Source organism: Microchirus variegatus, assembly GCF_963457635.1.
Source record: "Microchirus variegatus genome assembly, chromosome: 8".
NCBI lineage: Eukaryota > Metazoa > Chordata > Actinopteri > Pleuronectiformes > Soleidae > Microchirus > Microchirus variegatus.
In genome coordinates, this window is record NC_139809.1 from 26,562,438 (window position 1) to 26,580,210 (window position 17,773).

General features: G+C 40.6%; 1 protein-coding gene across 1 annotated transcript in view; it reads left to right on the plus strand.

Annotated features, from left to right (window-relative positions):
* ldlrad3 (low density lipoprotein receptor class A domain containing 3) overlaps nt 1–17,773 on the plus strand; it is an 84,652-nt gene that overhangs the window by 39,728 nt on the left and 27,151 nt on the right. Inside the window, exons 3-4 of the mRNA XM_083893123.1 lie at nt 3,017–3,142; nt 5,760–5,894. Coding sequence (XP_083749249.1) covers nt 3,017–3,142; nt 5,760–5,894 — 261 coding nt within the window. The remainder of the gene's footprint in view (nt 1–3,016; nt 3,143–5,759; nt 5,895–17,773) is intronic.

Here is a 17,773-nt window from a genome sequence, read left to right on the forward strand (position 1 = left end):
CTGCGGTCACGTCGTCTCCGGTGGTACCGGACACGTGGAAAGAGCTAGTGGCTGCATCAACACTATCACAAAACTGCAGTTACCGGGCAACAGAGGTCGTGGTAGAACAAAGAAATCTTGGATTGAGTGCGTAAAGAAGGACATTAAAGAGTGCGGCCTCACCAACGTGGACCCGCTGGACAGAGCCGCTTGGAAGCAATGTGTGAAGACTGGCCGACTGCTGCCAACCCCTGCATCAGGGAACCCCGCAGCAGTATAATCTAATACTGGATACTACTACTATACCTGGAACAGAAGCGGAATTTATAACCTTAACCATATTCTGGGTATTGAATAAACAGAATTATCAAGTAGAACTTAACAAGTCTGTTTTTTACCATTTCCTCGACCCTCAGCCTGCTCCATCAAATTCATTTTTATCTTGCTCAGAAAAAAAAAACAGCTCAGCACAAACTTTAAAGGGCGTTGCATTCCCGAAACAAAGCCAAGCACATTAGCTCTCTCCTTCCAACAAGCGCTCTCTCTCTCTCTCCCACGTATGAATCTCCCTCACGAGCTTGCCCTTCATGTGACTTTTAAGTTAATTTGGAAAACAAAATTAGGGTCACGTGAATCCTGCCAGCGACAGAAGTGATAATGAGGATTCACATGAGGGGAGAACGTCTGCGCAGTAACAGATCTGTCGAGCCAAGCTGCTCAGCACATAAGATCAATGTCTATACAAAGAAGAAATTTGGGAGGCTCAGTGGAAAAGATTTAAACAGAAGTCCTTGTGCATTCAAAACACATCAAGATGCCAATGCACTAAAATCCATTGCTAAATGCATTGTTGGGGAGACCAACCCATTGATGGTCCAGTGGCGCAAACTCAGAAAGGCCCTTGTTCATACCGGGGTGCGGACCTGGGTCTTCTTGCTGCAAAGCCAAGATTGCTAACCACTGCACCAACCATGTGTCCCAATTTTTTTCCCATTATTCATATTTATGGAGGCAGTGTTAGCCCGCCATTGTCTAATGTGCGCTGTCACAGTTTCACACAGCTTTATAGTTACTATAATCGCATAGATCTTCACTTGGTGTTTTGCTCAATTATTTGCAGCACTGGCTGTTTTGTGCTCCATTTCACCTGCATCGGTCTGCGAGCGGCATGGGAGAACTCTTTAATGCTCTTCATATACAATATATACAGTCGAGGGGCCTCATACGTCTCCCAAAGACCACAGCATGTTCCTGAGTAATTCCCACAACTGTTTCAAAACAATAGACTATGGAAATAAAAGATAAACATAAAATAAATAAAAATATGTAATACACAATGGCATAGCCTCTTGAACAGATGCATTTCAATTTGCATATTCCCTTAACTGCAGTATGCTTTTGTAGCTTTTCTTCAATGTGATGCTACAGCTGTCTGTAGCATCACAGCATCTGTCCCCCCCAGAGTTAATGATTGTGATATACCATGCAAAATGTGCTTTGAGTGATTTGAGCCTTCGCTGTCCAGGTAAACAAAAGCTTCCCATACTACAGACACAGAGATTGGGCACCATCCCAGCTTCCCTCCCACGTTCATGCGGATTGCACTTTATCCCAAAGCCGGGCACGAAAAACCCTCGTGGTTTTTATGTCTGCTCCCCCCCTCGCTGAACATAATCACCGCAGCTTGAAAGAGCTCATAAATCAGCCAACCACGATGTATTGTAGAGGGAAAAATGTGCGGCCCTGCCATTTGAGACGGCACAATGCCATGAATCTATGAGAAGGCCAATTCCACCCTTTGTATTCAGTACAGACAAAAAAAAATAGACAGTTTGGCGGTTTACTCTGACATCCCCCATGTGTGTAAATTACTGTTATTGTTATGTGCTAAACATAAACACACTTCTTGTCCAATTTAACCTTTTTAACTGCTATTTTGACAATATCTAAGCTGTTATTGGTGGCTTTTCCTTTCTCTGTGTTCAGTAAGTAGTGCGGGTGGTTCCCACACAAATCTACATTCTCAAGTTTGAGCTTTTTAATTATAAAGGAAATTACTACAAGGGAATAATCCATAAATCATTAAACCAAGGTCAAATCGTGGAAACAGATTACTTACAACCATCTAATCCAGTGGCGATGCCTGGTTGGTTGGTGATGATGTTTTATAGCAGTTTGCATCGTTAATGTTGCCATACTGCCTCCTTCTTAACCCTTAATCCTTGTTTTCTGTCCTTCTTTGGTTCTTTTTCTTCTTTTTGCAATTTTGCATTACTACCTTCTCTCCTTTTATTTTTGTCTTTGTCTTCTTTTTCCAACTCTCTGAATTCACAATCCGGTGGCAATGACTCTCGAGCTGTCTCTTCTCAAGTCTTGTCTTTGTTGCCATCACGCTTTAAAAATGTAACTTCAAAGGAATCGAGCAAAAGCAAGTTTCTTTATTTTTTGATGTCCTTGTCTTGTGTCTACCTGCTATCTTGTTTTTTTTTTCTCGCTCTGCTGGGAAGATCAATGTGTTTGAGTCAAAACCAAGAGTTTCTGCAAAGTGGGAGAACAGCAGGCATTGATGCTCTGCAAGCTTGTCACTCAGTCTCCAGCCTGCCCTGGGAGATAAGACCCATGGCCTGCTTAGGCTGATCAATGGCACAATCCATACAAACACTCTCCCATACCATTTACTCTCTTTTAGTTTTTTTTTTTTCTTCCATCAGTACTTTCTGCTGGGGATCTTACCCTTTCCTTGTCATGCTTAAGAGAATTTAAAGATAAGCTCCTATTCTTAAACAGTTTCTATCACACAGCAGCTGTTAGGCAGTGTGAACCCAGATGAAATGGTTTAGTTTTAATTTTAGAACAAACTGTTATGTCTGTAACCATAAAAAATGCCACCTGGCTGTGTCAGTCCTCCACTTGTCCATCAAGGCTAACTTTGTCGTAAACCATGATGTAGTCGTTGTTTGGAAATTGCTGCATCATATCTCCATCAGCCACAGACTAATCCACTTTTTCTCCCCCCCATTCTCCCATCTGTTTACAGCTAAGGTCAAGTCGAAGTGTGCTCCCACATTCTTTGCCTGTGCTAATGGCGTCCACTGCATCATCGGCCGCTTCCGCTGTAACGGCTTCAGCGACTGCCCAGACGGGAGTGACGAGGAGAACTGCAGTGAGTCTCACTCAGAAACCCAAATCCAATAAGAGCAATCCGTCTCATGTTGTGGTCACAGAGGAAGTCACGGTCTCTTCAGTGATGTACTGTCCTCCTGTCATAACAGCTTTGACTGCAGCCACTCATCATAAAGCTAGTTGTAATGAATATATATATTTTTTCACATTTAAAAAGACAACAGATGTAACATTGAGCAATGTACTAAAGGGGCATTCCAGCAAGTTTACCTCCTCTACTTATCCTCTACTTATGTACTTTTTTTACTTTCTTTATACAGAACAAACTATTTAAATATATATATATATATATATATATATATAAATATACACAGAAAAAAGGTACATGAGACAGGGTCATCCATAGCTAAATACAATGGCAGGTTATTGGTTAAGGCACCCACAGTTCTCCAGTCTTTCTCGGTCCGAAATGGGAATGTTTTTTTAATAATCCTAAATAACAATGTTGGTCAAACAATAAGGGTTTTATTGTAGCTGATTCCTAAAATAACATCTAATGTTTTTATGCTCCGCGCTCGACGAGCGACGCGGAGCATATAGCGTTCGCACCGTTCCGTCCGTCCGTCATTCCGTCCGGACTAAAATGAATACCCAACACCCAGCTTGTCAACACAATAACTTGACAAATATTCGACATATTGATGTCAAACTGGCACTGTCCATGCCTCTTACAAGTATCTTGGACAAGTTCGAAGATGGGTGACCTTGACCTACTCTTCAAGCTCACAGCTGCACTTGGACAGGCGCATGGACTCAGCGCGGAGCATTAGTAGTCGTCGACTATCACCCCTCTAGTTTCTTGTTGATTTTTCCTTATTTTCTAATTAAAATATAACCGTTTAATAATTACAAATAACGTTCAAACTTGCTGTACTTAAACATTATTTAATGGCTCTCCAATCTACATTTTATGTCTACACTGGGTGCGCTTGTGTTTTTTTTTTGTTTTTTTTTCTAATAAATGAAAATGATGATAAGGAAAAAGGGGCTTGTCAAGTTGCAATAATACGTTTTCTGCCAGTTAATTAAATAATAATCATGTGATGCCCATTATTTAAATAAATAAATCAAATAATACTAATAATAATTGTCAAAAATGGGCACAATTAATCTGTCTTCTTCAAACTAAAATATTTAAATAAACGAAAAACAACAGACAGTTAAATCGGAGGATTTTAAGTTAAGGCTGTTAATCAGATGGGGAGAGAGCTAATGATGCGTCATGGGGAGTAAGGAAAGTGCTTTTGAAGTTAACCCACGCTAAGTGTATTTTGGGTATAATGAGTATATTTTGGGCCCGGATGTGTCATTTTTTTTTTTAACACATTTCTTCTTCCATTTGTCTATTTGAGTCTAATCTAATTAAAAAAAGCAACAATGTCAAGTAATGCTTTTAGTTAATTAAATCAGCAACAGAGGTAGTCAGAAAAATTGAATGAGCAAATGATGCAAATGCAACATATGCATACCACATTTAAATAAATGAGTTGCTGATTGTACGTCTGCACTTGTTGCTCATTTCTTGGCCCTTCTCTTCTTTTTTCCTCTCCTCGCATTCGTGAACCTGAAGCAAAGCTGAAGCTGGTGTGTGTTCTGTTTTCTGTCAGAGAAAAATGAAAGAGAGTGTCATTTTTCTTTTCAGCGGCAGACTGAATGTAATTGCAGTGTGTACTGTCAGGAATAAACATTGTCCTCACATGACCCTGTCACTGCTTTCCCAGTAGGTAATGTGCATTAAGCCAATCACTCAGCATTGACAGAGGCAGTGTTCCTAGCCTGCAGGAGAGCACACTCACAAATTTAATCTAGCCATTGAAATGGGGCTCTGCTCCACACACACACAGCAGATACTGCGTCACCACTGTGTAATTGTCTGGATCTTCCCACAAGATAATTCTGCCTCATTTTGCAGAAGCTCGAACATAGACATGAGAATATGTGCTAAAACAAGAAGTCACATTAGGATAGGTTTAGGATTTTTTTTTCCTTCCCTCATGAAAATGTAACCCCTATGGTTTTTTATTTACATTTAATTATATCAAAGTCTTACAGATGAAATCAGCAAGTAAACAGCATCACTTTTTCCTTGAAATATTTTGTTGATGGAGGGATTATTATTTCTAGATTAATCGTCAACTATTTTAATAATAGGTTTCAAGGTTTTTTCATGATTCACAAGTTTCTGATTGTTTTTCTTTGTAAATGTGAATATTTTCTGGTTTCTTTGCTCCACATAACAAAGAAATCATGAAAAGTGAATTATTGTTGTGTGGACAAAACAACACATTTGAGAACATCATTATTTCCAGGTTTGACAAACACTGATCAACATTTTTTTACTTTTTCTTTCTGACATTTCATGGACCAAACGATTACTCGATTAATCGAGAAAATAATCGACAGATTAATAGATTATGAAAATAATCATTATTTGTAGCTCTAGTTTACACACACACACATGCATACATGTTTGATTCCTAAAGGGAAATCCATTCAGGTGCTCGTGTGTCTCAGTTCACTTTGAACCAATAACCTCTCTGCATAACCTGGTGTGAGCTAACGCTACACCTTTTACCTCTCTTCTGACCTAATAACAGCAGGCAACCCGCTGGTGTGCTCAGAGTCTCGCTTCAAGTGTCGAAATGGCCGCTGTGTAGACCGCAGCTTCTTGTGTAACGGCCAGGACAACTGTCAGGACAACAGCGACGAGGAGCTCTGCCTGACGACAGCAGGTAAGTCATCGAGAGTTCAAAAAGGTTCAATTTCTTTTAAGCAGGATATGTTAATGAAATGTATACCCCGACACAAGAAATCACGCACAGGAGTACGGATTAGTGACAATGACGGCTGAATTATAGCAGGTTAGAGAGATTCTTAATCCCTTTGAATGGCCTTTAATTATCAAAGCAAACTCTCCTCTGAATTTAGTTGTTAATGGGCACATTTCACTAAATGGTCAAAAGGTGACCAAATCCAATAAAGCCTCATTCATGCGTTTAAGGGCACTCATCAGCTGTAACCACAAACTAAGAAGGCATTCTGCAAAATCAATCACACTCTTAAGACCCACCCAGTGATTGTTTTCATCAACAACGAACAAAGGAAGGAAGCACCTGCTCTGGAAGACTATAAATGAAGTAAAGGTAAACACAGCAAAGGATTTCCTTAAAGGTCCCATATTATGGAAAATCAACGTTTTAATCATTTAAATCCTTATATTTGGGCATCTGGAGGTTCTATCAGTCGCCAAAGTGTGAAAAAAGATGACTCACTCATGTTTTGTGGACCTCCTCAGTCTAAGTACAGGAGATGAAACACGCGATGTTGACTTCCACATTGGGACGTCACAATGCGCTAAATTCCTTGAATTGTTTTCTCGCAGTGCTCCGCTTTGTCTGTAAAACATGCGAGAGTGCTGGCGAAGGCAACGAAAATCCAGAAAAACCGGAAGTCTGCAAATTCTGCAGTCCGCAAAAAGTTATATTCTTGGCTCCACAGTGCAGCACAGAGTTCTACACAAACTTCCAGCCTCAGAGGATTTATCTGTCCAGTGGATACATGTTATATATGACGGCAATGTGCCTGCTAGAGCCTGCAAATGATCACTTTTCCAAATGCTAACTGCTGTTAGCTCCCAGTAGCCTCTGTCCCTTAAGTTTAGTTTTACTTGACGATGTCTACATATCATATTATTTTTCCTTAGTTTGAGGCCTAACCCTATTTTGCCCTGGTGATCCACTGCCCCTCTGCAGTGGCTCCATGACTGCGTCCAGCTTAATAACCAATAATAAACACCAAAAAGTCAGGGTATATTCACTTTAGCTTGTCCATAGTATGTGCAGATTAATGATGATGTAAGTCATCTGTAAAATTACAGAAGTGGAAATAAAAAATTGTGAAATAAAATAAACAAATGCAAAAATGTAAATAGGTTTTTATGAGCATACAATGACCTGGAAAAAAATGCCACAGCAGCAATAACTTGGAGTATTTATAACAGTTATTGGTGACTTTCAAATGACACAGTAGAAACAACATCATTTGCATTACCATCATATTTTGGGAAGGTTTGGAGATCATAATAACACTGCACATGAACAAACAAGACGCCTTGACATACTGTGACTCACGTTGGCAGACTTTGCTGCACAGCCCATTACGTTTTCTTTCACAGTTAAAGGGAAAAGACTGGAAATATAGCCATCTTTCAATGAATTCACTCCATTCAGAGTCCTTTTGTGCTGTAACACAAATGTGAATTACTTAATGACGAGACCCCTGTCATCTGTTGTGACAAAACTGGAATTTGTTCATTTGATCAGACTCTAACTGTCTAATAGTCTGTGTTTTTTGTGCTTCACGAGGAAAGAAGAAAAGTTTGCTGACAGATAAAACCTGCTGGAAAAAAAAAGCTGCTGTGATTTTATTCTGATAACACTGAAGATTATTTCTCTTCAGTGTCTGGTTGACACAGCATGGAATCACTGGTGTATTGTTGTGTAAAATACAATGCGTTTGATGACATTGTGGTGAGTGTACAGCTCCAGTGTAGCTGAAGGATCAGTGACAGTCAGTCTCCTGATATAAAATCCCAGAGAAATGTTCAATGGCAGGAGCCACTTACATCTGGAGTACCATGATAATTCCTCTGCTTCACTTCTCACTGGCAGCTGCTGCCACTATGGTCCAACAGTCTGCTCCTGTCATCGCTTCAGCCATACTTCCACTGGCAAGCTGACATGATATCTGCCAGCAGTCCAACCCTAATGCGCATAAAACCCCGGGCAACGAAATGTGGCCGACTGTCACTGCTTTTTTTTGTTTGTGTGTCGAGATTTTTTGCTCGTAGAGAAATAAGAGACCTGTCAAAAATAACAAAAATGAAATATTTGGAATATGAAGAAAAAAAGCAAAGATTTGCAGAGAATCCTCAAAATCGAAAACTCAGCCTTATAAACGGGGGGGTGCTTGGCAGAAGTCACATCATAGACTTACAAATCTCAGTGAGACATTTCAGCACCATTTTTGTTTTTCTTCTCCTTCAAACACATTTCTGACACCAAAGCACTGATCAGTTAATGATTGCAGGATTTTCCATTCCCTTGAATATAAAGCGTTTTGCCTCACAGGGGTTTTATTAAATGTCTTTGTAGCTGATTGAGATGCTTCTCAGTCGGCCTCATCTCTTTTTCAGGTGTCAGGTAATATAGTCCAAATAGAGTGTCGTAAAAAAATGCATGATTTTCTTCGTGCAGCCCGAGTAAATGACATTATTTTCATTTTCATTCTTGAACTGTTGCAGTGCACCTGCTTGTGCCCACTGAGTCTGTTTAAATGAGTTGTTATATATTCCCAAGGACTTCCTGTCATCACTGGTTTTATAGTAGAATTTGTATGCATGACGATGCACACAAATGTCCTGAATGTTCTTGTGTGCTGGGAAACTTGCTTATTTACTTTTACTGGAAAAAGTGCAGAGGCGCTTAATGTACTGTGCTGAGCTCTTTGTCGTGTTAGGCTACATAAAATGGAGCTCAGTTTAGTTTAGTTTGTTTTTACTTTCCTTGGTTTGTCACCTACCCCCCCCCCCCCACCACCACCACCACCCTTGGAGAAAGTGATGGCATTGCTGCACTTTGCATTTGCCCTCGTTTTTTCTTCCTGTTTGCACACACTCACACTCACACACTCACACCTTACCATACACTCACCTTGCATTCTGCTGTGACTTTCCCTCAGTCTATAATAAGCACAGACCTGCAGGTGACAGATAAGACGTACAATATCCTCTCTAACCCGCTGGAGTACAGCATTTCCCTCCTCACTTTCTCTCCTGTATCCTCTCCTGCTTCCTGTGTTCACTCCTCTTTCCTTCTTATGCATGACTAATTGCTTCAGTGTATCCACATTTGCATCCACTTGGTCAAGTGACAGGTAATCATGCGCCTCATCAGCAAATATATTATTATGACTGTGTGGACCAGCCAAGGTGTAGATCTACAGAAACCATCCCTCTGGATTGTTGATGTCTCTAGTGTCTGTGTTGTCCATCAGAGTGATTCCGAACAATTTGGCACCGTCAGGCACAAACAGAGCTTGGCAGAACTGTTAACGTTTATCATTTCATTTGTTGTGTAATTGATTTTTTGAAATAGCAGCGAGGTGGCAAAGTGGCAAACAAGTGGCAACATAACAAACTACAATCTTTTATAAATGCACAGTTGCGCACTCATCGCACAGAGATATAGAAGGAGTGGGGACTGGGACTCTGTAACGGAGAACAGAGATAACGAAATGGCACAAACATAATATGGTGAACCAGAAAGGGAGTTGCGAGCAGCAATGAATAGCAATAGGGTGGAAGACGGAGGTAAGCAAAGAGAGTTAGGTGATTTAGTAGAGAATGGCAGGGATTTGGATTCAGTGAAGGGTAGTGATAAGCCGCAAAGATGAGAGGAACATCCATTTCAAGTCGAACCCTGGGGCCCAAGAAGTGTAACTGTGGAAATAGAAATGACATGAAAGCTATAGTTTTGCAAAGAGGAGCCTGTATGGTCTTTGCTCTATCCTCGTCTTCCAGTCTGCATAAAGAGTGGAGTGACAGGGCGCATGTTTGCCCCCGCAACAAAAAAAACGATGTTGAAACACAGCTGGAGGGCGTAGAGAACATGGCTTTAAGATGCTTGCAGAGCCCTCACTGAGAACCAGAGCCTCTCATATAAACACTTTAGAGTCCAGTACATCTGGCAGTGATTCGCTGCATATTCAATTACAAAAACAACTGTAATTTCCCGAGGAAACTTTCTGAAGGTCATGACATTGACAAGTTTAAGAAACCATTAGAAAAAGTGATTAGCACCGCAGTAGCCAACGGCTTTTAAAAAAAAAATGCTACACAATCCATTTTGAGTCATTCATCAAAGGTAAATGATTTAAACTCATCATCATCTCATTACACATTAATTAACACCAGCAGACAAAAAAAAATGTAGATGGTGTGGTGACTGTGGAAGAGTGATGGGGCTGATTCTTGTATTTCTTCCATCTCAGTGAACCTACTTCTTTTTCCTCTTCTGTGAAGCTGCTCTGAAGTTGAGGTAACAGAGGGCATGCATAAATGCTGTGAAGGTAGGAGAACAGAGACTGAGGACTTCAAAAGCTACCAACTGGCTTTGTGCATTTTGGAAGATATGGTGTATTTTCTGTGGACACGAGCTTCAAACGTTTGTTTTGTGTGTGGATTGGAAATGTGTTCGGAAAAGATGCTTTACAATAATTACACCACTGCAAAAAGTGGGGCTAGAGAGAGAACCTGAAGCTAATTTCCATCCATATCATACAACATTTATATCAATGAGGACATAAAAAAGGCCTAAATAAGTCATGAACATGGATGTGCATGGATGTGCCATCTTGAGTCTGTAATTTTGCCGTCTGTGAGATAGCAGATTCTGACAAACGGAGGATCCCTCTTTTTCCAAGCACATCAAGGAACTATACCAGGGAGCATGCTCTTTTTCTTTGTCTGCAGAGTAAGGCCAATTTAGGAACCCAACATTGGACTGAGGGCCGCCAAAGGAAAAAAAAGGAAAAAAAACCAGAAAGAAATCCCATTTGTACTCATTTTTATGACCAGATTTCAGTTCTACAGTTTAGCGTTAAGTAGTATAAGCGTTAATATAATGTAATTTAAGCATTAATATAATAAAGCTTTATAATTTGCAGGGTAATTACCCAGTATTTTGGCCATTGTTCTTACCTTCTAGTTACAGGTTAATACCAAGTAACACATTTCTGTTACCATATATTTACTGGGTAAATAGCTAGTAATTGGGGGCTGTAGCTACCTGCTTATTACCAGCTTATAACCCAATAATACACTAAAATTCACCATATAGAAACCAGGTAAATACCCAGTATTTTTGTTTACACCGATTGGTCTGTATCCAGTAATGTCCAATAAACATTTAACAAGCTTAGTACCTCCTGGATTAAAACTATCAACTGTAATTCAGTGCGGGCCGCCAGAAATGTTTCTGCGGGTCGCCATTGGCCCCCGGGCCGCACTTTGAGAACCAATGGTCTAGTTCATAAAAGGTTTTTTCTAGGACTATGGCAACCAAACTATCGATTATACACTTAAACACACATATTTGAAGTATATTCAGTTTCTGCTACACATTTGACCCATAAAGAATCAAATAACTTAAGGGAATATGAAAACTTGAACAGTCATCACCAGATGACACAATGACAAAAGTAGAAGATAAAAACAATAACAAAAAAATCTAAATTTAGATGTTATACGCCACTCGAGTTGAAAGCCAAGGAGGAGAGATGAGACTTTAGCAGTGGCTTAAATATCTCTACAGTCTGGGCAGTGTGTATATAAAATGGTAAACTGTTCCACAGATTTGGAGCAACCGCTGAAAAAGCTTGATCCCCTCTAAGTTGCAACCTGGATCTAGGAACATCTAAGAGAAACTGGTTGGTTGACCGCAGTGCTCTCGCAGTGGTGTGGATGTTCAAAAGTTCTTCCAAATAAGATGGAGCCAATCCATTTAAAACTTAAAAAGTCGGCAATAAAATCTTAAAATCACTTCTGAAATGGACCCGAAGCCAATGAATGGTTTGTGCTTCTGTTTACCAATATGGCACAAATAAGGGTTAAAAAGATCTTAATTGTGGAGTTAAACTTTTTTAATGTGCACCATGTCCTACCCACATAAGCTGTGTTCCACCAGGTGGAGTGTTTTGGTTCTGTTCAGTCCAGTACGGTGCACTTTTCTTTTCTTTTTTTACATTTCCATTAGGACCCCAACTGTTCCATTATTGGCACCCTTTCCCTTTGGAACCCATCATTATCATTGGCTAACAGGTCCTCAAAGAACTGCACGATTTGACAGTTAATATTTGTCTGTCCCATGATTACATCGTCAGAACACTGGTAGCTGACTTTTACTGGTTTGATGAAAATGATCCCACCCAACAAACGTGTTGGATGGGAAATGATGGAGACCATGACTGTGTGTATTAGCACTGTCCACTGTCTTTTGCACATTTCGGTACACCTTTCAGTGACAATGTTGTCAGAAGAATTCATATTTTATTCATGTTAATTGTCAGAGCCCAGAAGAAGATAGAAGAAAAAATAATATGCAGTATATGAAACATAAATAGAGCATAGAATATTTGCACAATTCATGGCTGGCTTGAAAGTCAAATTAACTACATAATGAATCAGCAGAAAATACTGATCATAAAAAAATCTTTTGTAGAAAATCAGCAAGTATTAAATACTGGAATGGACATAAGTGTTAAAAATGCATTATAAGCATTTGAAAGTCTGACATCCTGGTGCAAAACCAAAAAGAGTAAGAGATGGTATCTGGTTGAAATGTATAAAAAGGTCAGTTTGTTCAGAATCAGGAACAATTTCGCTCTCAGCCTGGACTGGTCGATCCCATGTACAATTTTGAACTGGATGAGGCAATGTTTGCACACATTTGACTCATTTTAACAAGTTCCTTTCAATAAAGCGCCACAGTAATGTACAAGCAAGCTTTATTTTGCCCGACATCGCCATGTATTCTCAAGCGCTCTTATTCCACACAGACAGTAAACTGTGCAATATGCAATTTCAACTTCCCCTTTGCTTATGTACTGTATGGAGCTTTCTGTCCCTCAATTTTAAACTCCAGGGATGCTCCCCTCCTACAGTGAGTAATCTGCAGCTTTCTATTTGTCATATCCTCCTAAGGCTGTGTAAGAACTGCTCGATAGATCCACCGGCTCTGCGTCTGCTAAATTTGCATAAGCACCATGTATTCAATAACCTGTCTTAACAGCCCTGCCATTCACGGGACGACTAAACAGCATGACTGTGTGTGCGTCGTGTGCATGTGTCCTCTGACAAAGCAGTAACTCCTGCCTCTCCATTAGAGTCACCACTAAACAAGAAATTAATATACTGCCAGTTTGATATAAAAGAACAAAGAATGCCAGGGTGATGAAAAGTCCCATAGTTTGCATTTAGCAATAGCTTCTCACACAGCCACGTCCTCCTTCGTAGACTGCGGCCAGCAGATTAAAATGACAAGTTAATCCCAGTGCATTTTTTTGTGGCGGAGACCATATTTAGCCCTGAGATGTTGATCTACTCATGCCCTTCACCAGCAGCACTCCGGAGCACTGGCAGATAGAGTAAGGTGTGGGAGGGAGCGTGAAATGGCGTACGGGAACATAATGGTGTGGGAGAGAAAAAGCAACGGTGCCAGTTTATCAGAGCCAATGCGCACTAGATGGGCACAAACGGGGGGGAACGTCACCGCCGCCCATGCATGTGAACTCTGAAATGTACAGTTTTGGTTTTCCGTTGGCCCTAAAGCACGTTCGTGGAGCAGAGTTGAGGGCCTCTTGGCAGCTGGTTTGCAGGACAAGGCCAAAAAGTTGGCAATATGTTTTTTTTTTTTTGCCACTGGCTTCAGTGAACAGTAGATAGAATCATTTTTGCGAGCACATTTATAGATTTAGCAGGCATAACGTTGGAGGTCGTGTCACTGCAGCCTTTATAATCTACACTATATGTGTTATATTTTGTGTCCTTATGTGAAAATGAATCCCATATATCTTTGTCATCCACCCATCCTACTTTATTTGTTACCTCACTTTTCTGAAAAATAAACACTGCACATATTTGTTTAATCTTTTATTCATTGTTATTCCCTCTCTCCCAGTACCAGTTCTCTCTGAGCCTCTGTTGTTCGAGGGCCTCGTTGCCATTGGCAATAGCTACACGGGGGGGGGGGGATCACTCTCGGGACCAGAGTGTGCATGAATCATCTCCGTCCATGAATCAGGACCTGTCAGCCGTTGCCTTTCAGGCTCCAGTAAATTAACAATCTCTCCCTCCCAAACATCTCCTCATTCAGTCACCATGGTGATGGTGGTCAAGTGACAACCTGCGCCCACTGGCTAGCTGAGGAATTTTACTCAGAACAATAGCTCTGCTGTTGGTACTGGTCAGAGTTGTACTTTGAGCCAGGGTACTTTTGTGTTTGTGTACGTGTGTGTCTGTGTGTGTGTGCACTAGTGATTTCACTTTCGATCACTATTTTCTTGAAACGATTCTATCTTAGTAGCTTTTTGCCTTGATGAGTCCATAGAAAGTCCACATTTGTGGTTATGGTTGATAAAGCTCGAGGTTCAAACTCTGGTTGTGCCTCCTTGATCTACAGTGTTGTTACCCAGCCAGAAACAATGAATCGTGTTCTGTGGTATTAGTTTGAACTGCCATGTTGCTCGAGCGACACCGTTAAATGGAAATCCCTGAATGGGACGTAAACAAGTTCATCAGCTCACTGATTTGTGCTCCTACAGGCATCACATTTGCATGAGAGAGTGTTAAACCGTTGCCACGGCGGCAGCATTTTCCTGCTCCTTGGACATCGTGTTTGAAAACATGCCTCCCTTTGTTGCCCCTCAGTGTTCTCTCACTGGTTGGCTGACAGCAGAAAGAAAGTGAGATCACAATGTAAAGTGTGCAGTTCTTGACTCTTTTTAAGTCTTTACCGTTTATTTATGTCTGTAGCTTTGTGGAGAACATGTGCATGCCTTCTTGGTATTATAGAAACTCCACCCAGGCTCACAAGGTCATTAACTTTCTTGAACAATGTTCCAAAAAAAAAAATGAAAAGGTGTTGAGGGTGCACCAATCCAGATATGGACTGTATGTTGTTCTCCCTGCTACCTTCCTCACAAGTTGTGAAGTATTTCTTAGGCTACTTTGTTTTTTTTTTTTGCAAAAGCTTAGAGATGACTAATTCTTTAAGTCTTTAATGGGATCATCATGTAGTGAAAGAAACTTAAAAGGAAATTTTAATCACCCATTGTTTTTTTTGGTTTCCCTTAGAAATGTTTCCACTAGTTTGCACAATATTCTTTTTTATCTGAGCTCATTGTGGCCTAAGAGAAGAGAAAAGTGCTGTGATTGCGTTTTTAAATTGCCAACCAACTTCAAAATGAAGAAAACTGTTGAACCAAAGTGAAGAGATGCACTGAAATGGTTGTAGTTCATTTCCTCCAGATAATCTTTTTTTTCTTCCTTTCTAATGCTCTTGTCAAATGGAAGCAGTCGGTAACATTACAAACTCAAGTCTGCAAGAGTAAATCTTAGGTGTAAACAAGATTAATAAAATATGAATGTAACACAAACATAAAATAGTCAACAAAGGTATTAGGTGCTCCATTTCATCATACATTGCTCAGCCCAAAAAAAAGTATTTGTTGGACAGCCTGAAGCTGTGTTTGCAACTTGCATTGCTGGGGCATCACTTTGATAAGCTTATGCAATGTCACAACATTTATTTCGATACACAGTTGCATTATATTTCACCAGGATTTGTTTTTATAATGGAGTTAGACTGCTGTGTTAAGTCTTTTCTAGCACATCCCAAACATTCTCAATTGAGGTACAGTGTGTGGGCATTTGGGGCCAATTCCAATTCCTATCTTAACCCTCAATCTTAACCCTCAAGCTCAACCCTTAATCTTAACTGGCCCTCAAAACCAAGTGTTGAGGGTTATTTTGTCACTTAGAAATGGGACACCCCTTAAATGCAGCTACGTCTTCAGACTGTGGGGGGCAGAATAACGCGAAAGCTGCGTCCAGTCTGTCAACTCCAAAAAAGAAGAAGAAGAACACATTTACTTCATGATTATTTATTACGATCCGTTTGTCAGTCAAGTTATTAGGTTGTCAGTTAGTTATAAGATGATACTCATACAAATACCACAACCACGGACATATTCAGCTGACAGTTACCACACAAAAGTAAACGATAGCAAACGATCGCTTGTCCGCACCGGCCGGCTATTGACAAAAGATCGTAAAATAAAAATAAATACGCAACAATGACGTCAGTAATCCATAATATGGGCCTAAACTAAGATAATACAATGGTTTTCATAATTTTTATATCTCTATTAACAAAGAAAATACTTAATTTGTAGGGCGCTCGCTTCGCTGCTTTCAACGCCATCTTTCTTATGTGAAAACACGCAATGCATTCTGCGTTTGGGAGCAACCAAGGGTGGTCTCGGAAAATCTGAATATTGAGGGCGATACAGCCCTTAAACTCGCCCCTCAACTTAATTTTTCTGAGAATCGGGACAGCACTTGCACTAGAGGGAGCGCGCATTTTTGAGATTGAGGGTTAAGCAAGGAATTGGAATTCACCCTTGGTCTGGTCACAGCTTGAGCCTGATTAATCCTGGGATTGTCGTCTTGGAATGTGCCTGTAGAACAAGGTTATTCAGTATATTTAAGTTGTCAACTTAATTTATTTTTTGGCACATAATGGTGCTGATCCTGACTAACTGAAGCACCTGAGCATTGTTCGGTTTGATTCTTGTGTCGGACGTTACGTGCATGCCTCTTCAAATGACGACACTCTGACCAATCAGTGGCCCATAGTCTGACGACAATGTGCATAGTATCAGCTTAGCTTGCTTGGAACCTCACTAGTGCAGGTATTAAAAAAAATTGCAGAGGTGAGGCCAGGCGAGCCGGGACCATGAAATGGAAAAGCTGGATTAGCAAGTATAATTATGTTATTTCTGTCCGTTCTTTGCCACACTATCAAGCTACAAAATCTGTTTGTTGTTGTGTCTCTGGTGTGATGTGTGAGACAATAAAACATTCCTCAGTCAGCTGATGGACTGTCTCTTACTCCTTACATCCTGTAAAGAGGTTTATGTTGCCAAATCCATGCTTCAGTTCTCTTTATGTGACATGGACAGAGACACTGTCAGCTTCCCCTGGACAGTTTATAAAGCAAAAAAACACATCAGCCTGAATCTGGATCATCTGAATAACTATCAGGGATTTTAGGAATTATTTGGAACATGAATTAGGAATAGTCTGACAGTAACTGTATTGCATTAATTATTCGGGGCAGCGTTATGCCCATACATACGTCTGAAGTCGCTATATACCACAGTGGTGTGCAGCTATTAGGTGTAAACTGATATACACCCATAAGTGATGCATTAGGTGTCAGTCAGCTCTCAGTCTAATGGGCCAGAGTTATTTCCTGCAAATGCATTATTGCTGCCAATACACACGTGGCATGGTGGAGCTGGAGGTGTTGCTCGACAGAGAAAGATGCACTGCAGTTATTAAGATGTGTAGAATGCTAACATGAGAGTGTGTGCATGTACGGTATGTGCTTGGTGCTCTTTGCGGGTTTCCATCAAGCAAATACACAAAGAAGGAAGGCTCAAGATGCATGCAAGAAAAAGAAGAGTCCTTCCTTGGAGAAGGAAAATAAGAGTCAGAGAGCATGATAGACAGAATTGTGAGAGGACAATGTAGCAGAAAAAGGGATGCGAAGCACAAGGGTGAGAGTGATAGAGAGTGTAACGGAAGCTGACGGAGATGAGGGATTAGGGTGAGTGGCAAAGCCACATGGGGAAAAAAAGATAAAAAGAAAAAAAAAAATTCACTGGATTCATTGTGTAAAAAGACAGGGAGTCCAAGGAAAGGACAAAGAGGCAGAGGCAGTGGAAACGGTCGCTGGGGAAGAGGTCACGGTTGCTGGTAGAAACAGAG